We start from the raw sequence: 27996 nt of genomic DNA on the forward strand, positions 1-27996 counted from the left end.
TTTGGAAAGTGACAAAATATATTTAATTTTATTATGTGCAAATACATGGTAACATCTGTGTGATATTTTTGTTCAACTTAATGAATCTGCTAATGGTGCCTGCTGGGATCTCATTTTGCGTTGCCTTTGTCTCCATCTGGGGAGAAACAGAGCCTGGGTGAGTGAGACAGATACTGCCCATACAGCTATAGGTTACTCTACTAACCTTCATAGAGTTCCCCTGGTTGGAGGAGAAGATACAGAAGAGTAAAAACCATTGATAAAGATCAAAAGATCCCTGGAGCTGGGCCAAAATGTTTTTGAAATTATGATATCAAGAAGTCAAAATTATAATAAACGAATCTCAAAACTTTGAGATTTGACTTTGAAGATTAAAAGTGTCTTTTAATTTCCCCCAACATGTATATTATTGGGGGGAGGAATTAAGAAATAGTTGGATTATTTTTGGGTAGATAAGGAGACACACAACTAATCTTCTATGGAAGGTTACAATAAAACCCTACTAGAGACCTACAAACATCTGGAAATAGTTATAGAAGTTGGATAGGGAACAAAATCAATACACTGACTAATTTGCAATATAGCCACGAGGAGGCCCATTTATCAGCTATTTTTTGTGGTTTTAGTTGGTTTTAAAACTACGATTAAACTCACTTTCTCTAGAACCAATTGGCAACAGGGCAGCTGTCCATTGACTTCTATATGAACTCAACAACTTTTAATTGGAGACGTTTGTATAAGAGGTTTTTACTAGTTGAGACACACCAGCGATCACAAAAAAATCATGTTTTTTAACACAAACAATTTGAGATTTAGCTCAAAAAGACACAAATCGTGGGACAAAATAGAATATAAATAAATGCCCCCTGTAGTCTGAATGATTGACCCAAACGATGGACGAGGGGTTGAAAATGTAACATTAAAATGGCACAGTTGGGCAGGGTTGCCTTTAATGCTAAGTGTTGTGGTGGATAGATAGATAGATAGATAGATAGATAGATAGATAGATAGATAGATAGATAGATGATAGATAAATAGATGTTAGATAGATAGATAGATAGATAGATAGATAGATGAATAGATAGATAGATGATTGATAGATAGATGATAGATAGATAGATAGATAGATAGATAGATAGATAGATAGATAGATATGGAAGCACATAGCAATGTATACAATATATCTCAACATGGTACTTTATATTACAGACCGGCCATACCCAAACAATAGAAATACATTATTCCAGTCTGTTCTATCTATATATGGAGAGCCATTCATTTCAAGAGAATGTATATGAACTCCACAAAACACATGAACTGACATTGGCAGGGGGTTCTTACCAGCGCTGCAGGGGGAGTTGTACTCGGCAACTGTCTCTTCTCCTGGAAGTGGAGCAAGAACAGCACATAGATATAATGTGAAGATATTATTATACACAGCGCTGTACAGTTTTACAATACAGTTAAGGTTTATAGAAGGGAGTCACAGTGTAATGAGACAATATAAATATACAGAGATTATGCACCGTGGGGTGAGAGACATAGGAGGGAGGAGATTCCTGCCCCATAGAGCTTACAATCTAACAGTCAGTGGGATCAGAAACCAACATAGAGAATGATGTGATGTGTAATTAGAATAAGCTGCAATTTCATTAGTTCTCAAAACGATTCCATTACCAGTGAGTTATTTCAGTCCAACCCACATTGCACAGAAGGGCAGGGCGGGGGTTGGTTTGACAGATCTCAGCCCATTGTTCACCTTCGTGGCACTAAATATACACAATGGTGTGATCATGATTTGGTTAAATGTGGGGACACGGTGGGGCACAGTGAGGTCTCTATCTTAGTCTATTTTCCTTGTAAACTTTGCAAATCCCTTACATACATCTTGGGTTGGGGTTTTCTATGTCCAAAAGGGTTTCAGTCCCTGAGGAGCCCCTTACCTGTCTCATAATAATCATAGACCTTCACCGTGGCCGGCTTTAGGTTCTTCACCTCAATGTCTTGTTCCACCATGAAGGAGAGATGGAGCGGCTCATGTCCCAGCTGGGGGAGAGTGAGGGAGACACCAACATCTCACATTGCAAATGGACTTAATAACCATAACAGCATATTTTATTCTTGAGTCTACATGATTGAAAGGTGTAAAGGAAGAGTGAAGTAGAAAGTAATGTTGGCCCATTAGATGCTACCCAACTTGTGTTTGTCCCTTTGCTCCCAGCGCCCCTAGTGGCTGAATATTCTGCCTATGTGCCCTGCCCATGTGCTGACCCTTACACAGTGGGTGAAACTTAGTTGCAAATTGACTTTATTCACAGCCAAAACCAATTTTTTTTCATCCCAAGAACCGGTCACTATGACATTGGAATGATGACAAAGACCAGTTCCCTGTGTGGCACCTATATTCAGCTGATTGAAAATGACCCCTATACAGTAGGTACTAGATATTATCCCCATTAAAGTACTATGTGTCATGTGATGCCTATTAACATTAGCTGGGGGTATGGACATATGAACATATACACACATATCTATAATACTATGAATCTAACAGTAAAGTTAAAGAGAAGGTCCAAGTGCTGACCCATGTAACTCTGTTATTTAGCTTTGTGTTTATCTTACTATATCAGGCAGGTCACTATTTAACACAATGCAGAGGAATTAGATACACAGAGAAAGACCAGTGGGCCCTAAAGTCACTCACCTCATCTAAGTATAATGTCACCATGTCTGTCTGCATCTCACTCCGCTTTATGGTTCTGCTCTTCTCCAGCTGTGAAAGGAACCCAAGTCTGAGAGCAAAGTCCAACAAAACAAACACTTTGACTACACAGATGTCTGACCCTATTGGTGCAATTCAACCCCCTGAGTAAATGGCTCTCAGGCCTCATAATCATTTGTACCCTAATGCATCTAATAGCATAAACACATTTAAAACCCACCCAAGCAGGACACAGGGACTACTAATTGGGCTTCAGAGAACTGGGACTCACTTCTCTGACTGAGCTCTTCACTGGGATAAATCCAGAGAGCATCTTACACTCGATCACCGCCATGTTGGATTTCTCCCGAGATCCTGTATATCTGCATGAATACAGGGAGAGTCAAACAAAGAACAACTTTATTAGGTAAAGGGATAATACAGTGGGTTCAACTGAACATGAGTCAGTACTGTACAGAAGAATATACACTTTAATGTCATATTAAGGTCAGTTACAGTAAAGACATTAAATGGTAATAATTGGCCGTATTCAGGTGAAGGTCCAACAACCTCTTCTCTATCTAAACAGTAGACAGGACATGGGTATGGGTAGGCAATAAATAGGAACAGCTGGACACAGAGCACTGATTTACACCATATATTAGTGCATCACATGGCGTATGTAGCATTAGAAATACAGTAATGGCCAACTGTGGGACAGCCCAGTGTAAGTGTAACAATAAAAAGAGAATACTCACTGGGCAGTCACGCTCAACTTCAGCACTTTTAGTGGATCTTGAGGACATTTGTCTGGTTCTGTCTCCACTCGTACCGAGAAGGTGGCGTCACTTCTAGGTGGGGGGATGTTGTATCTCAGGACAGTCTGTGGGACGAGAACTGAATCAGACTGGGAATCTATCAGATTGAGGAATAGTAAGAGAGTGAGTGTCCCCTCACCTGTACATACACACAGCCGCTCCCAGTGGCTGACAGAGAGTACTCCCCAGGGATATCTGGCAGTGAGGCTTTCTGTAGCAGGAGCCGGTTAGTCTGATCCACATGGAACTGTTGATGGAACCCAGTCTTGGAAGTGACTGTGACTGTGACATCTCCCTTGTCAGAGAATGTGGCCTCGGCATACTCAGCAAGAGCCTGTAGAGCTACAACCGTGTCCTGATAGACGTATAGATAGATAAAGGTGTAGATAGAGGTGTCGATGATAAAAAAAACTAAAACACAAGTTGCCTGATTTGAAAGAGCTGATGATGAAAGTCACAAATACACAGACACAAAGTTGAAGGATAAATTTTTAGGAATGAAGATATTTGAGATAAATCGGTGCCTGAGTGAGAATCTCAGTCTGGTGTTGGGAAGATTAGGAAACATTTTTGTTATAAAATGTATTAAAATTGCAGGTATCACTTAGTACATTCATTTGATGTTTCCTACAGTTACCTGAGTAGAAGAGAACCCCCCATAAGGATTTTGCTGCTTGCTCAACCAGTTGACTATCTCAGAAGCTTTGCCCAGGTCCTTGTTGGGGCCAGAGAGAAGGGCCAGCAGCACATAGGAGGTTAACTCCACCTCGGCTGAGGGAGCGCGGTACCAGTATGGGAGGGCAGAGGGCACTGTGGCAGGTTTCCTCTCCCAGTGTAACTGTCCTTCTGTGGATAGAAAAGGGAACATCTTGCCAGACTAGGCCTCCGAGTGCAGAATATATATGTATGCCTGAATTACAACTGCTCCTGTCTTTGCTTTTCCACCTTAATCTCTGCTCTGTCTTCTCAGCAGGGCACAGTAGCATTCAAATATTGTACCAGCCCATAACCATCTAACAACCCCCCCAGCAGTACGCAGTGTGAATTATCTGCAAGTTGGGCCCAGTCTGGCCAATCATTTTCTTTTCTACTTTTAATGCTGCTCCTCATCCTCCTCTTCTGCCTCATGTTCCTTTATTCAGTGTGGGGGCTGGTAGCCGGCCAAGAAATGATATTCATCCACTGCCTTCTAGTCCATTTCTAATATTTGCAGTTTCTGAATCGGTTTATTATTTGGGACAGTTTAAGAAACAACGAACCAAGATAAGGTATATGAGCTGCTCAGTCTTGGTCTCCTACTACTACAAGTTGCAATCTGCTAGGTTCTAAGTGACCAACCATTTTTGTTTAAATGGTGTCTGGACATGATGAGAGAAAATGTGAAAACTCACTGGCTGCCTCTCTATGCCCCAGGGAAGCCACATAAATTACAAGTACCACTGTCATCCTTACTGTGATGCCAGTAGGGGGTATTAAATACATTAGAAGCGCATGGCTGGCGAGTGTAAAAATGTATTGCCACCACCAGAAGTAGAACAATTCAGAGTCTGGTGCAAGTGATCTGTTTTACCCCACCAGCACTGAACATCTAATGTACTTAATACATCTCAGTGTATAAAGAGTAGATTAAAATGTGACGGCCCATTGGTGCACTCTAAAAATATCTTTGTTGTTCTGAAATACACAGAGGTAAGAGATGCTACATACCATTCATTACAGCCTTCTCCTCCAGTTTAGCCAGCAGCATCTCCCTGAGTTCAGTATCGTTACTCAGAGTGAAAGTGTAGGCCAGCAGAGCCTGGGTGTACACACTGCTCACATCTTTGGCAGCCTTCCTCAGGCAGGATAAAGCATCTGCAACTACTGGGTCCTACAGAAAGAGACAGGGGTAACAGGATGTTTGTTCATTGCCTGTACAGAGATAAATGATATAATTATGCCAATATATAGAGCAGAGAGACACCATAGCCATGGAGCACCTTGTAGGAAATAGGTAATAACTTGGGAATAACTTCCTGCATCTGGACCACTTACCTGTACAGATACCCCAGCTTCCAGCAAAGCCATTGTTACATAAGCAGAGAGAGAGGTTTCATCATCTATTCCTCCCTGTAACACACACACATGGTGTTGGTACCAGTGATACCGGCACAGAAGCCAACACTATAACACTTGGTACTGGCAGGAGTATCATGGCTGAAGTACCTTCATAGCATTATTGAAGAGTCTCCCCACACTCCGGAAGCAGCCGTTCTCGTTACGATTGTTCTTCAGCCAAGAGAAGGAATGGCTTAGGTGGCTTTCATCTATGAAGATGTAGGGACGAGCCTTGTTGAAGGACTTCACTACAAATGCAGTCAGCCTGTGCGGGGAGAAGGGCACCAGGGAACACACAAAGGAGTCAGAATTCAAAACATGCAGAATAGAACTGATAATACCGACATATTCACAAGCTTTAATATGATTTCATAAAAAATATTTTATGGTGAAATTAAGGGCATGGAAAAGCTGCCTAGGGTAGATTCCAACACTTAAGTTTATGGATAGAGTTATATCTGCAGACATGTAATATATTTTTTACTAAAACACCCCCAGTAGAAAATGAAAGGGCAGATATAGTGTGATGTGTAAGGAGTATGAACCAGGCAATATCTTCCCCCCATGAGGTTTATGCCCTTCACAATACAGAAGTTGGCTCCCTACGTACTCACCATGTGTTTCCTTCTTTGTCACTCTGCCCAAATGCGCTGTATGAGCCGTCATTCCGTTTGTATGTCAGCTGTCTCTGGTACCCTGAGCAGGAACAGGTTTTATAGCCCAATATAAATAGTTATACATTAGCTCTAATGATACTAGTAACAGGAGACAGCAGAAATGTTCCCTTTTGCTGTACTGCAGAGGCCCTGCTCAATACAGTGATCTTAGCCCCTTAGATCTTTCTTTATAAATAAAACATAACAAACTAAGAAAATGTAACCAGGACCTAATCAAGAAAGAGAGAAAAGGCAAACAGGGCCAGAGCTCAGGGAATAGGGGGAACTGAATGAAACTAAATCCCTCACCGCTTTCAAGGAAGCGTTTGGCTTTGCTCTGGATCTCAGGGCTCAGTTGGTGAGTCTTTGTCAGATACTGAAGAATGAAGATATTGGGGGCAAAGAGAACCATGTTCTGCTCCCCACATCCATACGGCATGGCCAGGAGCCGGTCCAGGTTCTGCATGGCTGTTCCCATCAGGTCTCCTGTAGGAAACAGATGAGAATCCAGCAGATGCTTGACAAGATCAACACTTGGGTTCTTCTCCCACAGGTTAGTGAATTTTTAGACTTTTTAAAACAAAATTCCATGAAGAAGTCCTCACCCAAGATTCTTTGATAGATACAAGATGGATTAATGGCCAGCCAATTGGTTTGGCCCCATACAAAGGCCAATTGGTTTCCAGCTTAGTTTGGAGTGTTCCAATTAGCATTGTATGTCCACTGTAGAAAATATAATCTTTTCTGTAACCTCTTGGAAACATAAAGTCCCTCTTTGAGAGTACTAGTGCTTTTAAACAAGTAGATTTGGGACATTTTTGGTTCAAGCCCCCACTCTGTCCAACAAACTAGGCCCAACATTGCATCAGTTGCATCAGGCCCCATTCAGTTCATAACAATGTTTAGATATATGAAAACTTTACAGTTTCAAACAAAGTTCCAACAGCACATAACTATTCAAGTGAATGTTCCCCCTAATTGATAAAGATGGGTTTCCGGGGGTATCAAGGAGTGCATTCTAGCCACTGCTCTGTACCCCACTATGGGAGGCGCCCCACAGTTTGAGGGCATCAGCTTTGAAACTGTTAGAGAAATAGAATGTAGGGGACTCTTACCTAGGACTGTGGCATATGCTCTTTCTGAATCCTTCAGAATATTTTCAGGAACCTTAAGGGATATCTCCTCTGTTTTAGGGTGTTCTAGAACAAAACATCACAGAAATATTGTATATTCAGGAAGATGGAGCCCAGGCCTCCCATGCACATATAGCAATTATCAACAGTCAGGCACATTATATAGACAGAGCCGCCATGAAAGGTTTATTCTGGGCACTGTGGGCATAAAGATGCTGTGAATGGGATCAATAATGGCAGGACTGTATCACTAATACATTTCTTTCTTCAGCAAATTATACAGCTGAATTTAGAAACTCAAAGAGCTTAAATGTGCTTTTAAACTAGAAAAAAAGAACTAAAAAGAAATAAACTATAAACATTTTTTTTATAGAAAACCTATGAAATCCTTGGATGTAGCGTGTTTTTCTGTAGAACCTCTAGTGAGAATGTGCCAGCTCCCAAACTGGTACTGGCACAAACACTTTGTACTCACAAGAGTGATTTAAAGGGGCGGGGAAACAAATCCAGAACTAATAAACACATTCCCCATTGGCCGCACGTTCATCCAATCAACAACTTACCTTCTCCAGCTTGGCAGCAGAGCAGAGAGCTGTGAGATTTCTCTTCCAGGACTCCCCCCGGCTGCCGATACATATATATTAATCAGTTAACATATAGATATAAGAAATGATATACAAATTGAAATATGTTGGATTGACATCTATTATAAATCACCATAAACAGGAATAAAAATTAATAAAGAGGATAACATGAGTTCTAAATGGACTAGTACATCATCGCTTGTGCCCCCTATTCCCTATTACAACTCATATTTCCATTAGTTTCCTGTATTTTTCACAAAGTTGTATCACGCTATTCAACCACTGTGGCCAAAAGTAATCTTTGCACAGAGCTGCCCCAAACAAATACACTGATCCGGATCATATAAAACTCAGCAGCTGCTACAGAAACTCAGAAGATGACATTACGGTTGTACATTTCCAGAACCCAGAGCCCCCCAGGAGCCGTACCTGCACCAGTAGGGGCTTAACCACAGTGTCCGACCTCCCCTGCTTGGGGACAATAGGGAATTCATTATTGCACAAGTCCTGAGTATCCAGAGCCTCGGTCTTTACCGTCACATTCACCTCCCCTGGTGACATTGAGAGGAAAGATAATGAGATGGTTTAGAGAATAAGGGAAGAGAAGGCAGAGAGATAAGCAGTGTAACAGGGGCATTCTGCACTAAGGGAACCAGTCCCACATTTACCCCTCCCAGTATATCAGATTTGGTTTTATTGTCATCACAACCATATACAGATACATAGGGGCAGATTTATCAAAGTGTGAAATTAGAGCTCACCAAAGAACATCTCACCCATGTTGGAGGCTTTAAGGTTCTATATATGTGTGTGTGAGAGCCCCTGAGCCATATCTCACCCAGGTTGAAGGCTATAAGGTTCTATATATATGTGTGAGAGCCCCTGAGCCATATCTCACCCAGGTTGGAGGCTTTAAGGTTCTATATATGTGTGTGAGCTCCTGAGCCATATCTCACCCAGGTTGGAGGTTTTAAGGTTCTATATGTGTGTGTGTGAGAGCTCCTGAGCCATATCTCACCCAAGTTGGAGGGTTTAAGGTTCTATATATGTGTGTGAGAGCCCCTGAGCCATATCTCACCCAGGTTGGAGGTTTTAAGGTTCCAGTAGAAGGTCTTGCTTTCCTCTGCACAGATACAGCTGCTATACTGACAGTCAGTACATGGTTCCAGCTCTAACTCTTGTGAAGGCAGCAGGGTGGTCTGAACCTGTTAGCAAGGAAGAGATCAAATCTGAGGCTTATACCAAAAGAAAATACAATATACAGTAATTTTGTGGAGGGAGTGGCCCTGATAGTAACTCAAACATATGAGTAAATCTTGATGTAACCATTGGACATAAGTAGTTACAGACAAAAAAGTTACATGTCTTTATATCTATAAAGGGGCACTTTGTCCTATGCATTTGTTCCTTGACTATAGGAGTAATACTACCAGGTTATTTAACTGATTAGAATTATAAATCAGTACAAACTGTCACTGTAGTCTACAAAGCCCTCATTGGACATGGAAAATCTGTAGGCACCAAAAACTTTTGGATCGGAGTTATTTAAATGCTGTTGGCCTTGTGTGAGGGTCAGTCTCGGCCCGGCTGCCTCTGTACCTGCTCCTGCTTGATGCTCATTGCCGGGGAGCCTGGGACTGGGAGTGAAATGGCCAAACATGGTGACCGCTAAAGGCTTGGAAGGAAAAGGCAAAGATTAGGCTGAGTGACTTTTGTCACCTTTATACACTGCTTGAGGTAGTTAAACACAGAGGCCTTGAGAGTGAATGACTCCCCTCGCACCACAGAGTACGGCAGAGTGAGCTCCACAAAGAAGGGCTGGAAGGCTCGAAGGGAGGTTGGTGGGGAGATGCCAAACCCACTGGGTCCCATACAGAAAGCTCCTGCATTCCACTCGGTGATGGTGTCTGGGGCTGAGCCATGGACCTCGGCTCTACCCGACTCACTGAGGGAGAAAGAAGACGTTACAGAGAAATAAACGACATCCTAGAGATTTTTCTGTAGTTTTGCGCATTTTACGGTGAAGTGTAACGGGACAGATTCGCTCATCACTATGTGCAAGTTTATACGCTTGCTCTCAATGCTGAGCCTTTATTTTATTATAAGAATTTCCCCCGAGTGTCCCAGAGCAGTGAGTTGTTGGGGCTGCTGTGCTTCTTGGGTTGTTGCTATCTCAGGCCAACAGGGTTACTGGGTTTCTTTTTCTTTATTATAGTACTCAAGTCTCTTCTCCTACTCCCATGTAACTGGAGGGGTCCCTATCATGTGACAGAGATTAGCAAGCAATCAATAAATTCACCCCCCAAAGCATCCATCTTATTGACTGTAAGCAGAGAGCTCCCCCCACTGGGGTCGGGAAGCCCGTGCCCACCGCCATGTTTCAGTCCAGGAAACGGGAATCTCGGCAAGTGTCATGTGACTTTACGTTTTCCTGTTGCTTCAGAGGGCAGTGGCACCGAGGGGCCGCACACTGGGAGGGGAACATGAGAAACTGTCCCAATGTACAAGTCTGCCCCCTACTGCACCGGAGTGGCTGTCTGAGTGTAACAGCAACTGCCATGTTTGAGTCCAGGAAACAAAAATGTCAGTTTGATTTTCCCTTATTCATTCCCTGTACCCCATGGCACTCACCCCACAGGCGCCAGCTCCCATATCCACGTCTCTGGGAAGTACGTTCGGATCATTTCAGCCGCCTCCGGCTCTGGTTCTTGGGTCACTCTTGGGATAAATTCCCTTTCCCTTATTATGGGTCCCCTATTCCTAGAAAGGGAATGCAATACTGCACAGGGAGGGGAATAAACAAATGGTTTACAGGCAGGGACAGACTGAGGGGTACAAGTCCCACTGGGGCTACTGTTTCAGGGACCCCTACACCCCCCAATCGGCCCCCACAGGAGCCTTCACACTGTCCCTGCAGAGGCCCCCACCATGTGTAAGTGAAACTTACCTTCAGCGCATCAGGGGGAGGAGGAAACCAGTGGATCAGGGGAGGGGCCTGTGGGGATAGCGTCTGGGCTGCAGGGGACCCCCAGGGCTGGGGCCCACCGGGCCAAGCCCACCCAGTTTACAGGTCAGTAAAGGTTATTCATTATCCTACTCCCCAAATATTTATAGTTACTAAATGCGCTGCCCCAGGACTGTATCCACATTGTGCCGAGGAAACAGCAGTCCTGTTGTGCTTTATGGCAGGCTCAATTGCCCTGCACTTTAAAGGCTCACTGGGGGGCATTTATAAAGTTCGTGCAGAGAAAGATTTTATCGCAAATGATTGTTTTGCGCATTTGCAATTTGCAGAGTCAGTTTATCAAACATTTTTTTCCGCCACCAAACTTGTGGCATAATTCATGTGTGCGTGAATATACAATATTTAAAAACTATATATCTATATACAGAATATAAAGCTTTATAAATATAAAAATGGGCAGGGCAAATATTCACTGTGCAAATAATTCTGTGCATTTTATAAATGACCCCCCCACTGACATTTACAGCACTGCTGCCTGGGCTGCCTGGGAGTCCAGTTATTTGTCCATGCAATGAGAGTAACAGTTAAAGGGATACTGTTGTGATATTTATGGGGCACTGTTTATCTCTAAACGACACTGTTACACAGCAAATAATTCCCTCTGCCATTTAACCTTTTATTCTTGTACCAACAAATGTATTTGTAGCTGTAATATTGGTGTGTAGGCGCCATCTCAGTGCCTTGTGCCTGAGTCTGAGCTTTCAGCCAGTGCTACTCATTAGAACTGCTTTCAGCTAACCTATTGTTTCTCCTACTCCCATGTAACTGGAGGAGTCCCAAGCCGGACTTGGATTTCTTACTATTGAGTGCTATTCTGATACCTACTGGGAGCTGCTATCTTGCTCCCTTCCCATTGTTCTGCTGATCGGCTGCTGGGGGTGAGGGGGGGGGTATCACTCAAACTTGCAGCGCAGCAGTAAAGTGTGCCTGAGTCTGAGCTTTCAGCCAGCGCTACACATTAGAACTGCTTTCAGCTAACCTATTGTTTCTCCTACTCCCATGTAACTGGAGGAGTCCCAAGCCGGACTTGGATTTCTTACTATTGAGTGCTATTCTGATACCTACTGGGAGCTGCTATCTTGCTCCCTTCCCATTGTTCTGCTGATCGGCTGCTGGGGGTGAGGGGGGGGCGTATCACTCAAACTTGCAGCGCAGCAGTAAAGTGTGCCTGAGTCTGAGCTTTCAGCCAGCGCTACACATTAGAACTGCTTTCAGCTAACCTATTGTTTCTCCTACTCCCATGTAACTGGAGGAGTCCCAAGCCGGACTTGGATTTCTTACTATTGAGTGCTATTCTGATACCTACTGGGAGCTGCTATCTTGCTCCCTTCCCATTGTTCTGCTGATCGGCTGCTGGGGGGGGGGATATCACTCTAACTTGTAGCGCAGCAGTAAAGTGTGAGTGAAGTTTATCAGAGCACAGGTCACATGGCTGTGGCACCCTGGGAAATGAAGAATATGGCTAGCCCCATGGGAAAAACAGATTACAATGCAGGATTCTGCTGGGGAAGCTCTATTAACTGATGTCTCATGTAACAGAATAAGAATACCTGTCTGTAAGTGGAACCCACAAGGGTACAACGTTATAGTTACATGCCATGTGTCCCTGTAGCTTTGAACTCTTGTTACATAAGAATGTGTATAATGCCCTTACAATACATTCTGTCATCATAAATTTCGTAATACAATGGTGCACAATCCGCTGGATTCCTAATCTCGGCGCTGGTGATTAGTTTCAGCCGCAGATCCTAAAATTAAGAGGAACAGACAATAAGCAGCTGATAGTAATATAACATATAAGGGGGCCTTTTTTTCCCCACAATGCAGTGGTTTTTCCCAGAATGCATCCATTATTTTGGGTGCAAGGCAGGCAGTGAATTGTGTCACATATTCTCAAAGTCTGCCTGCTGGCATTTTTGGGGTTCACCAACATCAGTTCTGGTATTAGCTGTGCGCAGGGTGTCTGTGCCTGGTTCTTTAGGCGCAAGTGTGTTGTATGTATTGGCGTCTGAGGAAACCCTGGGGCTCCTGCCTGGTCAGGGGGCGGGGCTAGTTCAAGGGTTGGGTGCATCAATAGGCGTAGCGGAGCCCAATTTGGATCACAATGGAGGAAGGAGTGACTGGCGCCAAGCGCAACCATACGGAGATGTGAGGAACTGACTGTGGAGATAAGGGTAAGTTTACACCAGTGTCGGACTGGGGTGTCTGGAGCCCACCGGGGCTGCCCCCTCAGTTACGGACTCCTTAACATGCAGCACGTCTGCTCCAACCTCCACCCCCCCCACACATCCCCCATTGCATTCTTAGGGGGTTAGGACGGAGGGCCTAAGTTGGGATTGGGTCTGGGTTGGCAGGGCTCACTGGTTTCCCAGTCTGACCATGGTTTACACACTGAGGACATAAAAGAGCCTGGTACCTTAAAGAGACTGTAGACATCAACTTCCTCTCTGTTACGCCGTGATCGTCTATAGGGTCTGGAAAATCTGCTGTGACCCCCACATAGATCATCAGCATCCTGAAGGCGATGGTCATTGTCTCTGGATTCAGGGAAGAGACCATGGATCTAGAAAACACAGAGAAAGAGGAAGGTTACAAGCGATTGTTCTCCGTTCTAGAGTATTTACTGCCGCTGCTAAGTCCGTGTGATGCTCTACTCAGCAGTGTCCGGCATCCTCCCAATATTCCATAATTATATAGAGAGACTTTTTATATAATTGTATATAATTTACATGCAATTGCCAACTCACCAAAACTGGTCAAGGTTAAACCCATCTGGAGTTCCTAAATGTTTAGGTCTGGTCAATGATTTTACCTTGAAAACCTAAGCACTTATACAGATACTAAATAACTTATAAAACATGGGGCCAGGGAATGGGCACAGATCCAGCTTCTTATTTAATGTCCGGGCACCCCCCATATCCGCACAGGCTCTGTCCAATTTCCAGCGAGCTTGGCCCCTGTTTGGGAACGTCCCGGCTAAACTGGAACTACTGGGAGAGATAAAGGGGAATTCATGAACTCAGCCACAAGTGTGTTTGCACCAAAATGAATGCAAATATGGTGCTTATGGATGACGGTCATGAAAAGACTTGCACTCCCTTTTATTCAGGGTGACACAGAGCCCTGTACATAACACTCACCTTAGCCAGGCTGTAAGTACATTGCTCCCTCTGTGCAGCGCCCCTGGGAAAGCTACATTAGGCAAATCATGTGTATTTGTGTGTGTGTAAGTGCTCACCCCTATCCCATTGCCGTACTGACCCTCAGGTTATGGGCGGTGACGATAAGAATCCATCTTACCTTATCGGCCGTCAGTTCTTTGTCAGGTTTCATTAACACCACACTCTGATCCACCACTCTCAGGCCACACAGGGACCCGGCGGCTGCCTGGACTTGTAGGGAAACATCAGCTCCTGGGAGAACTTCATCTGGGGAGAAGCCAACTGATACCTGGGCAGGGGGGCAAATCATTCATATTTAACCTGACCCAGATATTTTTAACACTTCCTTCTCCATTAAAACAAAACTATTACCCCTGTCCTGTCACCTGTCCACTCCCCTACTTCCTACAGCAAACGTAACAACCCTAGAGCCTCTGGCTTCCGAACCAAAATGTGTTAAAGAGCCCCACACAACACAGAAAACCCTAATATCCCTATCCCTGTAATCTGTTCCTTCAAACAGTAGGAATAAATACCATTGTAACCCTTTCTTGGCACACTCATTTATTTTGGGCTATTGATGGCATGACCATTAACCCTGTTAATGCAGCACGCTGCCTTGGGGTTATCTTTGACCAGTCCCTCTCCTTCTCTAACCATATTAATAACACTGCCAAAACCTGACGCTTTTCCCTCCACAATATTGCCAAGATACGCCCCTTTCTTTCACAAGTAACAGCTAAAACACTAATCCATGCCCTTATCCTTTCCCGCTTAGATTACTGCAATCTCCTACTAACCGGCCTCCCAGACTCCCACCTCTCTCCCCTGCAATCCATCTTAAACTCTGCTGCCAGGATCCTCCTGCTCTCTCCTAAGAGGGATCCTGCTCAGCCTCAATTAAGCTCACTAGCATGGCTGCCTGTCAAGCAAAGGAGCTTACAGAATCCTCCTGCTGACATTCATATCCCCTCGCTCCTCTGCTCCTCACTCCATTCCCTCACTGGTCTCCCTACACGTTCCTGGTCGTCTCCTCCGCTCCTCTCAGAGCCTCCGTCTCCTTACACCATCCACACCTACTGCGCTCTCTCGTCTTAACCCTTTCTATCTCGCTGCTCCTTACCTCTGGAACTCTATCCCTGAATCCCTCTGTAGGGAAAACTCACCCACTCTCTATAAGATAAAGCTCAGCTGTTACCTTCTGGGGCACTAAAACATTATTTTGCCCAGTCCTGCGCTTAAGGGCAAATGCCCATACCTGATGCCTCTTACCTTCCAGTTTGTGCCTGTATGTTACCCAACCACTTAGAGTGTAAGCTCTACGGGGCAGGGACCTCCTTCCTACTGTGTCTCATACTACATGGCACTTACTCCCTGTGCATTTATATATATTTATTGTATTTATTATATCACTTGTCCTCCCTGTGTGTAATTCTGTATATTGTAAGATTGTACAGCGCTGCGTACCCTTGTGGCACTATATAAATAAAGTTATACATACATATATTATTATTATTATTATTATTATTATTATTATTGTTATTGTTATTATTATTATTATTATTATTATTATTATATTTGTATTCAATTAAAAATGTTATTATTATGTTTTGAATATTCTTTTTTTTTAAATTATTGTAAGTATTATCATGTTTTTAATATTATTTTTATGTAACTATTATTATTATTATTCCTTGAATGTTGTTTTTTTTCCAATTATTATTATTATGTTTTGAATATCATTTATATTCAATTATTAATTTTATTATTATGTTTTGAATATTTTTTTTCTTCACTTATTTGTAGTAGCAGCAGTATTATTAGTAGTAGTATAAGTAGTATTATTATGTTTTTAATATTAATTACATTTAGTTATTTGTATTATGATTATTATTATGATTATTAGTATGTTTTGAATATTATTGTTATGTAATTATTATTATTATTATTATTATTATTATTATTATTATTATTATTATTATTATTAAGAAACTGAATACAAAGGGAAGGAATCAAATAAAAATGTTAACAAATAACATTTAAAATTGCCTTTCATTGAATATTAATATTTCTTATTATAACTCACCTTATTCCTAAAACACCTTTGTAGCTTGATCGTTGCTGAATCTGCCGCCATCTCCCCCCCAGGGAGTAAAATGTAGGTAAGAACTCGAAGAGTCGGAGAGACCTCGGCGCTGAAATGGAGCTTGATGGAGACCTCACCCCTCAGGGCTGGAGAATGGGAAGAGAGAGAAGAGACAGCTTCAGTAACTGTTGGACTCAGAGCCAAGTGCGGCCCATCAGCTCTATATGGATATAACAGGCAGGGTACAGGGAATGGGCAGGGTACAGGGAATGGGCAGGGTACAGGGAATGGGCAGGGTACAGGGAATGGGCAGGGTACAGGGAATGGGCAGGGTACAGGGAATGGGCAGGGTACAGGGAATGGGCAGGGTACAGGGAATGGGCAGGGTACAGGGAATGGGCAGGGTACAGGGAATGGGCAGGGTTTGCAAAGTGGCAATGGAAAAAGGAAAACACAGAATTTCCCAACACATTGCGGCCGTTTAATGGTGTTGGAGAGTTTTATTTGGTAAGATAAACAAAAATACACTCTCACCTTTACTGCCATTAGTTACTGGGATTTCAAAAGAGCCAGAATCCTTTATTGCACCTTTAGAAACTGCCTGAAAAATAGATTTTATAAATGTTCTTTTGAGCATCTCAGAAATGACTGTAGTGGGAATAAAGGGCAAATGTGACACATACAGACACCGTATGGACCATTAATAGGAAGAAAGAAAAACAGAACAAGAAACCTGGAACCCCCATTCCAGACTGTAATGTATCCAGTAAATAAAAGAAAATTCCCTCATTCCAGATAGAACTTCTTCAGTCAACTCTTATATGTCCTGAAAACCAGGCAACTCCAGACTGCTGCATAAAACAGGGATCCCCAACCTTTTTTACTTGTGAGCCACATTCGGATGTAATAAGTGTTGGGGAGCCACACAAGCATGAAAAAAATATTTTGGGATGCCAAATAAGGGCTGTGATTGGCTATTTAGTAGCCACATGTGACTGCTGGCCTGCAGAAGGCTTTTCTTGGAGCAAAACTGTGTCTCTGGGCTTCCAAAACTTGCATCCAGGCCAGAAATATAAAAATGGCAGCAACATCCAATGGGATGGTGAGCAACATGTTGTCCCCAAGTCACTGGTTGGGGATCTCTGGCATAAAACATGGAAATCACCTATGACAATGTATTTAAACCAACCAAACCAAAGTTACACAGGTTACTACAGATTTTCTTGCAAATAAACTCAGTTCTCATCATGGATATACACAGAGACACAGCTCAGTAGTATTATTTGGCACAGACAGCCATAAGGAGAACATAATGAGGCGACCAACCAACAGCAATATATTATACCTCTGAGAGACCATCTCTGATACCTTTCCTATAATCCTATTGGAAAATCAGTGGTAACAAATATGGTGGCCCTGATGTGTCAGACTATTAATGGAGGAATTTCAGTATCAAACACAACCCAAGTCATATATTACAATAGTGGAGAGGGCAAGGGGTAAGGCATAAATATAGGCCCCATTTTGCATCCACAAAAATGCCAAACATTCATAACACTCAGAAATGTGCCATTAAAAATATAATTAAATGAATAGATTTTGTGCAGGAATACATGAATAAAGTTTGCTCCATCTGTATCCCATGCACCTTATTTAATCCTCACTTGTTTAAAATAATGCGTTAGTGGCAACACCATAGCCGTGCTCATTACCAGGTAGTGTAACTCCATGTGCTTTGCCCCCTCTCCCAGCTCAGTGCCCTTGATAAGATATTCCACCCGGACCTCTTGTTGCCCCTGACATGGCAGCTCCCCCTTCTGGGCGTGGAGCTTTAGGAAACTCTTGCTGCGGGAATAGAAGCGTTTGAGTCTAAGATTTGCTGAACTGTCTGTAGGAGTCTTGGCCTGTGGAGGGAACAAAATAAAACACAACTAGACAAACATAAGGGTTTCCTTGGATAATCATTCTTGCTTTCTAGTTGCGCTACTTGTTAGGGGCACTGGCACAAGCAGCAAGAGGGAGATCTGGGCATATTGTCTAGGCTGAAACTTCATTTTCTCCCCATGTTTTTTAAAGCTTCCTCCCCAGTCCAAAACCACCAGGGTACAGGGTATTGATTGGTTTTCATTCTACCACAAAATAAAACTTATTTTTTTGCAAGTTCCTTCCTTCTCATGAACAAACCGACATTACCGTTGCACTGCGCCGTACATACCTGCAGGTACATCTCTGCCTTCCACTCTGCTGTGTTCTCCAGCTTGAAGGGAGCGAGTCCTTTCTGATCTGTCTCCAAGGTCTGGTTCACCTTTCCGTCTCCGCTGGTGAGATACACTGGCTGGTTTGGGATGGGGGAGTCATCTACATCTACCACCCTCACCTGTAGGGCGGCAAGGTGTAACGTTAAGTCTTCTATATAGAACTTACCCACAAAATGTTTGCTTCTCAGAGCCCATATAACAGACCTTCTAACATGTGAGGATAAATATTGGGGTGTTCTATGTGATTCCCCCAATCCACACCAGGCACACCCAATAAACCCTGATACGTCACATTCTGCCTGAAATGATTTATGCTGAATATAAAAACGAGAGTCTTACTGTCCCGCTGTAGGGAATCCCAGGCTTATAAGCATCGTCAGCATCCAGGAAGGTCAGACTGATGAGTTGGGTTGAGATTTTGGATTCACCAGATGCAGAAAACTCAATTCCTGTGAGAGAGAGAGTTAAACTCTCCATGTTAAACTTGCTTTGTGTTAGTTCTTCAGAGCATTTGGGGCAGGATATTTAATCAGATTGTCTCTCCCAGTTTAACCTGTGTAAAATAGCCCCCACTTCTCTCTTATTGGCCCTGCTAAGTGTCACACGTTTAACGTGACAAAATTTGCATTTCGAGAATTTTCCTGCAAAGTGAAATGGGACAGATTCGCTCATCACTGGTAAAAATACCATAAAATCAAGATAGATGTTTAATTAAGAATTTGAAAAATGAAACTTGTTCTGCTTGTGAGTTCCATGGGCCCAGTGTGGCTCTCACCTGTCCCGTCTTCTGTAACTGAGCCCGTCCCCTCCACGCTCTTCACATAACTTCTCAACTGAAGACTGAGGTTAGAAGGCTTCACATCCAACATGGAGCAGCCGGACTGATTCAGCTGAGGGAGAGAAACTGGATTAAGGACAAGTTGTATTTCCCTGTAAGCCATATACAGGCTGGTCTGCTAAAACTGCCAACAATGTGACCTTTTCAAGTTTTTCCCACAGGGACCATAAATATATTTTCCTAAGGGTAATATTGAGCATTTTCAACCCCAGTAGGTTTGTGTCTGTATTTAAGGGGGAGTAAAGTATATTGGGGTGATGGTTTCAATGGTGCAGGAAGGGCCAGAAGTAGTGATGGGCGAAATGTTTCGCCAGGCATGGATTCGCCGCAAATTTCTGTGTCTTGCCATTGGCGGATTGTTTTGCAAAATGGATGAGAAAATTTGCCATAGAAAAATTTGGCGCGTGTCCAAAAATTGTTGCCCGCGTCAAAAGAATTGTCGTGGGCGTTAAAATAATCGTTGTGCATCAAAAGAATTGTCGCGGATAACAATTATTTTTTGATGTGCGTCATTTTCGCCATTTCTCAAATCTTTTGAAAGATTTGCGAATTTTTCGGCAAAGCAAAACGGGACAGATTCGCTCATCACTAGCCAGAGGGTCAGTGCGGCCAATGTCATGGCAAAGATCAGATCCCAAATACTTCAGGGTACTGAGTTAAATAAGAGGAGCACTGCCCTTGGCAGGAACATTAGGCCCCTAACTTGATAAGAGCAACCATCCTCCAACTATGAGAAAACTACAGTTAGGGGCGTAAGAAGAGGTCCTGATGGCCCCAACAGAAATATGTTTCTCGGTCACATACCCCACATACAACATGACTAGGCCATAACATGGGAACCCCTCATGGGTTCAAACTCCCATGAAGACAACGCTAGGGTCCATCAAACTGGCTTCACTTTCTGGCCTAACACCAGAACTTACTGGTCATAAGTGTCTCCAACATCCCCTGACCCCCTGACTAGAACATATTCTTTCCATATAATATAATAATATATATAATATAATAACATCCGCTGCATGTTTCCTCACCTTCCCACTGAAATCAGCACATGGATCTTGTTGCCGACCCCACCATGAGTATCTGTAAAACTTCCCGCACACCTTGACCTTATAGGTTCCCTGCACTGGTTTCCCATAAGTGTACCTGCAGGAAGAAACACAAAACCCTTTCACAATAAAGTCCAACTATCCTTTTAAAAGAATGCATAAATATCTCAATATCTAGGAAACAGACTCCTTGTGAATTTTGCATCCAGATATTACTCATACCTTGGCACTGCCCCTATCTTACTAGAAGTCATTAACTTTAAATATGGCAAGAGCTTGAATTGGGTGGGGCTACTTGTGGCGCTGCCCATAAATATTCCAGTTATTAAATCAGGTCTGGTTTCATTTAAAACTGGACTTTCTCTAGTAGAGGTTAGTAGGGGATGCTGGGAATGTCCTATAGGCTAATTCTGATGAAAATTAGGATACATGGTGTCCCAGGTACCAGTGGAAAAAGAGTGAGTGACTGTGAAGACAATAGTTCTAATTCTTCTTTGCATTATATCCATGGCTTTCTTTCCCCAGCCACACTTAGGCGGACACTTTATTACTGTATATACAGTATATTGTTAGTAAGCTTGAATACAGTTTAGGGCGGTTTCTGCAAAGGAAGCAAACTATGTTGAATTTCCCAGCTGTGAGTGTATTGGGCAATCCAAGAATTTCCCCAGATCTCACCTGGCACAGATCTTAACAGGGAATTGGTCAGCGTTAAATGCAATAACTCTTGGGAGTTGGAGTGTGACCTCAAATCTGGGCAGAACTGTGGAAATAAATGGTATAACTGTGAGAATAAAGTAAAATTGTATGTGAGATAAGGTTGGGCTGGTCCTTACCGTATTCTTCCACACTGAAGCCATGGACAGTGTCCTTTACACGAATGGAATATTCTCCTAATGAGGGCTCGGAAGAGAGGGGCAGTGAGAGCTCAGCGATTCCTTGCTGGAGACTCACGTTCAGCCACTGGCCAATACGGTTCTTCCCTGGGTCCTTGAGGGAACAGCAAATCATCATTAATCTCTAGTCTTTGTAGAAGCCACTTTCATGTAGCACCTCATTCATGTAAGGGCAGTGTCTACTGTAACGTACGTCTACTAACTGGCCCCAATGTCTGGTCTCACTGCAAACATGGAACTCGGACAAGAGATGATCATCTCCAGCACCATGAGTGGGGCACGTGTTTACCTGAGAACCTCAACTAGGGTCATATTTATTGATTATAATAAATAATTTTAATTTAAATTATTCATATATTAAAATCAGTCATTTCTCCTGACCTTTTCCTTAGGTAAATTTTAATTTCTCTGGCATTTACCATTGTTGGCCTTGATTACTAGGAGTGAGAAGGTGCAGAGTTCAAAAACCACTGCAATTTTTCGCATTTCTTCCTACAATCCAGTGTTTTCAAGTTTCTAGTATTTTTGCTCCAAGAGAGCTAGGGGCAAATTGTGTGTGGGTTGGTGCAGTATCAATATGGGCGCCACTTGGATGTATTGTGGGGGTTCTTGTACATGAATGTAGCTATCATCCATAAAAAAACATGCCCCAAAATGCAGGCAGGGAAAAGCTGATCCGCTTCCATCCTTCTTACAAGTGCGCTCATACATGGAATGGACTACAGCAAGGGAATGCAATAATATGAATCTTCACACCCAAATTCCCTCCTTGTGTGCTCACAGGCTGACAACGTGTCTGTCCTTGTAAGGATCTGGATCTGCAGCCAGATATACAGCCCTATGTGCCACTAGCCCAGTATGTATTGTATTGTGCATACCTGTAATGTGATGGCTGGCAACTGCAAGAAAGAGAAAAAAAAAGAGCATATTACAATTATTCTTCAATAACTAATATTTCCAGCGTTTTTGTGACCTGCACTGCCTGCCCCTCCCACTATTACCTGCACTGCCTGCCCCTCCCACTATTACCTGCACTGCCTGCCCCTCCCACTATTACCTGCACTGCCTGCCCCTCCCACTATTACCTGTACTGCCTGCCACTCCCACTATTACCTGTACTGCCTGCCCCTCCCACTATTACCTGCACTGCCTGCCCCTCCCACTATTACCTGCACTGCCTGCCCCTCCCACTATTACCTGCACTGTCTGCCCCTCCCACTATTACCTGCACTGCCTGCCCCTCCCACTATTACCTGCACTGCCTGCCCCTCCCACTATAACCTGCACTGCCTGCCTCTCCCACTATTACCTGCACTGCCTGCCCTCCCACTATTACCTGCACTGCCTGCCCCTCCCACTAAAACCTGCACTGCCTGCCCCTCCCACTACTATGTGCACTGCCTGCCCCTCCCACTAAAACCTGCACTGCCTGCCCCTCCCACTATAACCTGCACTGCCTGCCCCTCCCACTATTACTTGCACTGCCTGCCCCTCCCACTATAACCTGCACTGCCTGCCCCTCCCACTATAACCTGCACTGCCTGCCCCTCCCACTATTACCTGCACTGCCTGCCCCTCCCACTAAACCTGCACTGCCTGTCCCTCCCACTATAACCTGCACTGCCTGCCCTCCCACTATAACCTGCACTGCCTGCCCCTCCCACTATTACCTGCACTGCCTGCCACTCCCACTATTACCTGCACTGCCTGCCCCTCCCACTAAAACCTGCACTGCCTGCCCCTCCCACAATTACCTGCACTGCCTGCCCCTTCCACTATAACCTGCACTGCCTGCCCCTCCCACTATAACCTGCACTGCCTGTCCCTCCCACTACTATGTGCACTGCCTGCCCCTCCCACTATTACCTGCACTGCCTGCCCCTCCCACTATTACCTGCACTGCCTGCCCCTCCCACTTTAACCGTGTTTATTCCCAGAATGCCTGCACTGTCGCTCACTATTCCTCGCACTGTCTGTGAGTGCAGTTGTTACCGGATCTTTAGGTCACTATTAATCCTGTTCTTACCTGACTTTTTCCTGGTTGGAGGTTTTCTTTAAGGGAAACCACTCGGAATCTCACTGCAAAGAAAATGTCAAAATAAATTCCCGGCCGCATTTCTTTAATGTCATTTTGTCTTGTGTTTGGGATCAGTTTCCTCCTAAAGATGAATTTCCATCCAAGCTTCACATTTGTTGAATTGAACTTGGTTCCATCAAACAACAACAAAATGGCCGCATTGCCGCTGGCTCACTTGTGCTTTGTGCAGTGGTTGCAGTTACAACAGACAAAGATGGAGTTAGAAAATGTGTGTTTTATCATTTCCAACTACCTATTAACCTGTTGTATTCATGATAGTTACCCTTTAGCTCACTCTGCTCACAAAATGCAGATCATAGCGAGTATGAAGTTATATAGAGATCCGCCATATTGCACCGTGCCAATAGATGGGTAAGATATTGGGCCAACTCTGAGCCCAGAAGCCTTTTCAGAGATAATATTTTGTGACATTTAGAATGAAAGTGACCTGTTGTGACTCTTGGCTAGAATGTCCATGGATTTCATATCCAGTAAGAAGGCTGTTATGTCCTGTTGGAATCTTATGAAGCAAAGGAATTGTAGTGAAGCCAAATTTACCGGTAACCGTGCCTGGATACATGAAGTGGGCACCATATTGAGTATGATTGGTGGACAAGGGTGAGAGAGATTCAGATAAATACAAAGACAATATTTAGTTACTCATGGCTATGTATCCCAGTAAGCCCAACAATAGCCTGTAGGAAGCTCCCCCCATGGTAGGTTACCTGTCTGGCCTGGTTTGTATACAGCTTTGTCCGTCTGAACAAAAAGACTGGTTCTTGCTCTCTTCACCAGAACTCTACGGCTGTTGCTTATTGTCTCCCCTCCACTCTCAATGGAAACCTGCATGGTGGCCACTTCTTCATTCCCATCAGAGGGAGGCGGCACCTGAATTAGACAAATGGGATTAAATTGCTGTTATTATTAAACTTTCTATACTAAATCCCATCTTCTAGAAAGATAACGAGAGGTTAAAAGCATCAGGCGCATTTAGGAAGCAAGTGCAAAGGGAAAGTTGCACAATTTGGATGCATTTGGCCAAAAATACGTAACAAAGGGGAAAGACTGGACCCTGCACCACATATTTATGGAGGGGATTATCAATGCCAACCACAGACAAGATTGGCATTGGCAAAAATTCAAGATTTTACCCTCAGCATTAATGGTCATGAAGAGACACAGTACAGTACCTGTACTTGATCCCAACTAAGATATAATTACCCCTTATTGGGGGCAAAACAGCCCTATTGGGTTTATTTAATGGTTAAATGATTCCCTTTTCTCTGTAATAATAAAACAGTACCTGTACTTGATCCCAACTAAGATATAATTACCCCTTATTGGGGCAGAACAGCCCTATTGGGTTTATTTAATGGTTAAATGATTCCCTTTTCTCTGTAATAATAAAACAGTACCTGTACTTGATCCCAACTAAGATATAATTACCCCTTATTGGGGGCAAAACAGCCCTATTGGGTTTATTTCATGGTTAAATGATTCCCTTTTCTCTGTAATAATAAAACAGTACCTGTACTTGATCCCAACTAAGATATAATTACCCCTTATTGGGGCAGAACAGCCCTATTGGGTTTATTTAATGGTTAAATGATTCCCTTTTCTCTGTAATAATAAAACAGTACCTGTACTTGATCCCAACTAAGATATAATTACCCCTTATTGGGGGCAGAACAGCCCTATTGGGTTTATTTAATGGTTAAATGATTCCCTTTTCTCTGTAATAATAAAACAGTACCTGTACTTGATCCCAACTAAGATATAATTACCCCTTATTGGGGCAGAACAGCCCTATTGGGTTTATTTAATGGTTAAATGATTCCCTTTTCTCTGTAATAATAAAACAGTACCTGTACTTGATCCCAACTAAGATATAATTACCCCTTATTGGGGCAGAACAATCCTATTGGGTTTATTTAATGGTTAAATGATTCCCTTTTCTCTGTAATAATAAAACAGTACCTGTACTTGATCCCAACTAAGATATAATTACCCCTTATTGGGGCAGAACAGCCCTATTGGGTTTATTTAATGGTTAAATGATTCCCTTTTCTCTGTAATAATAAAACAGTACCTGTACTTGATCCCAACTAAGATATAATTACCCCTTATTGGGGGCAGAACAGCCCTATTGGGTTTAATTTTTGTTTAAATTTTTTAGTAGACAAGATATAGAGATCCAAATTACAAAAAGAAACCTTTTCAAAAGCCTGAGAATTCTGGATAATAGGTCCCATACCCGTATAAAGTTACCTTAAAATTTACTAAACCAAAAAATAAAGACCAGGGGCACTACTGTAGTTTTAAAATACACATAGAGCCTGGAAAGCCCCCCAAAAAAGGTGGTGCTTAGGTCACAACATAAAAAATAGCAAAACACAAATATTTGCCTCTAAAATAAACCAAAAAGAGCCCCTATTACCAAAGCATTTCCACATATAAAGATTCTCTGACACAGTTTACTGGACTGGTATTTACTTTCCTGTAGTGAGGGTTCATAACTGATTCACTAAATGCCTCTTCCAAAGAACTCACTTCAAAAATATTTACCCCTGAGTGCCCCCTGATCCTCACCCACGTAGTAAGAGATGGACAAACAGACATTTGCACAACTTCTGGCTCTTTATCAAGTGAAAAATATACCAAAATCTTCTGTACAAAGCAAATGTTCAGGATGAGCAAAAGACTGATTGCAAGAAGCCTATAATGGGCCGACGCTGTAGCGCTGTTACAGGGAGCCCCCAATGATGGCTTTAATCATAAATCACAGATCATTTAGCCCCGACAGGTAGGACACACAGATGCAGCCGGCAAGTTTTCACATTCTGTCTCACCATGTCCAGACACCATTTTTTGAGTGTTAAATCCTGCCATTAGATGGTGCTAGAGTGCAAAGACTTGCCAGCAAAACAGAATAGATAACGCCATAGACTCTGCGCCACCTGGTTGTGAATTTTGTTCCTCCCCTGTGTTAACTGGAAAAGACATAACTTGCCGACATGGTAAAGGGGCTTGGCTGCATCTGTACCTCGTTCTGGCACAGCAACACATGCACCAAGGACTGGGGAAGTGTAAAGGCTAACTAAAGCTGGTGTCATGGACTTTGCTTTGCAGTATATGGGCTCCATTCCATGCAGAGTACCTCAAATGTAACACAGCTGAAGTAGGATTTCTGCTCTGATGCCTTCTCCAGCACCGTTGTGTTACGTTTGCCCATCTCCAGGGTGATCTGTATCCTGCTGCCTCCATCTGCCCCCTCCAGGTGCACACAGGCTTGTTCCGAATGGGGGGAGACCATCTCTGAGGGGAAGATGACTGCATATTGCCTGTGGGAGGGTCAGAAGTTATAGGGATACTGTCAGGATTTTATGGGGCACTTTGTATTTCTAAATGACACTGTTACACAGCAAATAATTCCCTCTGCCAATTAACCTTTTATTCTTGTACCAACAAATGTATTTGTAGCTGTAATATTGGTGTGTAGGCATTGTTCTGCTGATCGGCTGCTGGGGGTAAGGGGGGGGATATCACTCCAACTTGCAGCACAGCAGTAAAGTGTGCCTGAGTCTGAGCTTTCAGCCAGCGCTACACATTAGAACTGCTTTCAGCTAACCTATTGTTTCTCCTACTCCCATGTAACTGGAGGAGTCCCAAGCCGGACTTGGATTTCTTACTATTGAGTGCTATTCTGATACCTACTGGGAGCTGCTATCTTGCTCCCTTCCCATTGTTTTGCTGATTGGCTGCTGGGGGTGAGGCGGGGATATCACTCCAACTTGCAGTGCAGCAGTAAAGTGTGCCTGAGTCTGAGCTTTCAGCCAGCGCTACACATTAGAACTGCTTTCAGCTAACCTATTGTTTCTCCTACTCCCATGTACCTGGAGGAGTCCCAAGCCGGACTTGGATTTCTTACTATTGAGTGCTATTCTGATACCTACTGGGAGCTGCTATCTTGCTCCCTTCCCATTGTTCTGCTGATTGGCTGCTGGGGGTGAGGGGGGGGGGATATCACTCCAACTGCAGTGCAGCAGTAAAGTGAGACTGAATTTATCAGCGCACAGCTCACATGACTGTGGCACCCTGGGAAATGAAGAATATGGCCAACCCCCATGGGAAAAACAGATTACAATGCAGGATTCTGCTGGAGAAACTCTATTAACTGATGGGTTTCCCATGAGCCCCTTCTCCCTCAGGTACAGTGCACACAAAGCATCATTACATATACATACAGTACCCAGATACAGACTAACAGTGCAGAAAGGTGCAATACATTGTATATCACATTGGGAACCAAAGAGCCATTTACAACACAAGACATGCAGTTTTGTTCCATACACTACAGACTCATAGCCAACTCCATAGAGATACTCACAGCTTTGCCCCCAGTGCCCCAGAGAGCTGCAGCAGGAGGAGCCCCACATGGAGGGCCCTTAGCAGCATTGTGTCTGTAGCTCCGTGCTGTCTGTCCTTCTGGGCCCCCAAACGGCACCGTTCTACTTAAACACCCAGCCCACCCACGTTCCAACACAACTCACTGTCACACACAGGGTGAGCAATGACTGCAGAATGGGAAGCGAGTGTTGGACTGGCCGGGTCAAGGTA

General features: G+C 43.5%; 1 protein-coding gene across 2 annotated transcripts; it reads right to left on the reverse strand.

Annotated features, from left to right (window-relative positions):
* Window positions 1–27986, reverse strand: LOC101735193 (alpha-2-macroglobulin-like protein 1). Of its 2 annotated transcripts, none has more exons than XM_031905387.1 (36): window positions 27767–27986; window positions 26537–26720; window positions 24105–24267; window positions 23329–23381; window positions 22181–22201; window positions 21243–21396; window positions 21085–21169; window positions 20389–20503; window positions 19295–19409; window positions 18859–18968; window positions 18477–18638; window positions 17974–18165; window positions 16796–16862; window positions 16262–16407; window positions 14315–14464; window positions 13431–13577; window positions 12669–12762; window positions 10621–10768; window positions 9709–9934; window positions 9068–9194; window positions 8419–8540; window positions 7969–8029; window positions 7388–7471; window positions 6582–6758; window positions 6231–6312; window positions 5725–5881; window positions 5554–5628; window positions 5227–5389; window positions 4157–4365; window positions 3659–3874; window positions 3460–3584; window positions 2994–3084; window positions 2705–2773; window positions 1944–2046; window positions 1342–1380; window positions 1–136 (listed from the first exon to the last, which is right to left on the reverse strand). In XM_031905387.1, the coding sequence occupies exons 1-36, from the start codon at window positions 27832–27834 to the stop codon at window positions 111–113; spliced, it is 4326 nt and encodes a 1441-aa protein (XP_031761247.1). In that variant the 5' UTR covers window positions 27835–27986; the 3' UTR covers window positions 1–110. The 2 variants fall into 2 exon arrangements, with proteins under 2 accessions (XP_031761247.1, XP_031761246.1); XM_031905386.1 differs by having other exon boundaries at window positions 1342–1383.
* Between the last annotated feature and the right edge of the window lie 10 nt (window positions 27987–27996).

This window comes from Xenopus tropicalis, chromosome 7 (assembly GCF_000004195.4).
Source record: "Xenopus tropicalis strain Nigerian chromosome 7, UCB_Xtro_10.0, whole genome shotgun sequence".
Lineage (NCBI taxonomy): Eukaryota > Metazoa > Chordata > Amphibia > Anura > Pipidae > Xenopus > Xenopus tropicalis.

What these genes read in the sequence shown, in the direction of transcription:
- LOC101735193 (XM_031905386.1), bottom strand. Translation starts at nt 27,834, where the DNA reads ATGCTGCTAAGGGCCCTCCATGTGGGGCTCCTCCTGCTGCAGCTCTCT. An exon ending in TTATGATGACAGAATGTATT is followed by an intron (nt 10,769 to 12,668) that starts GTAAGGGCATTA and finishes CTCCCTGTGCAG; the next exon opens with TATTGCATTCCCTTTCTAGG. An exon ending in TGGGAGCTGGCGCCTGTGGG is followed by an intron (nt 9,935 to 10,620) that starts GTGAGTGCCATG and finishes TTTCTCCCTCAG; the next exon opens with TGAGTCGGGTAGAGCCGAGG.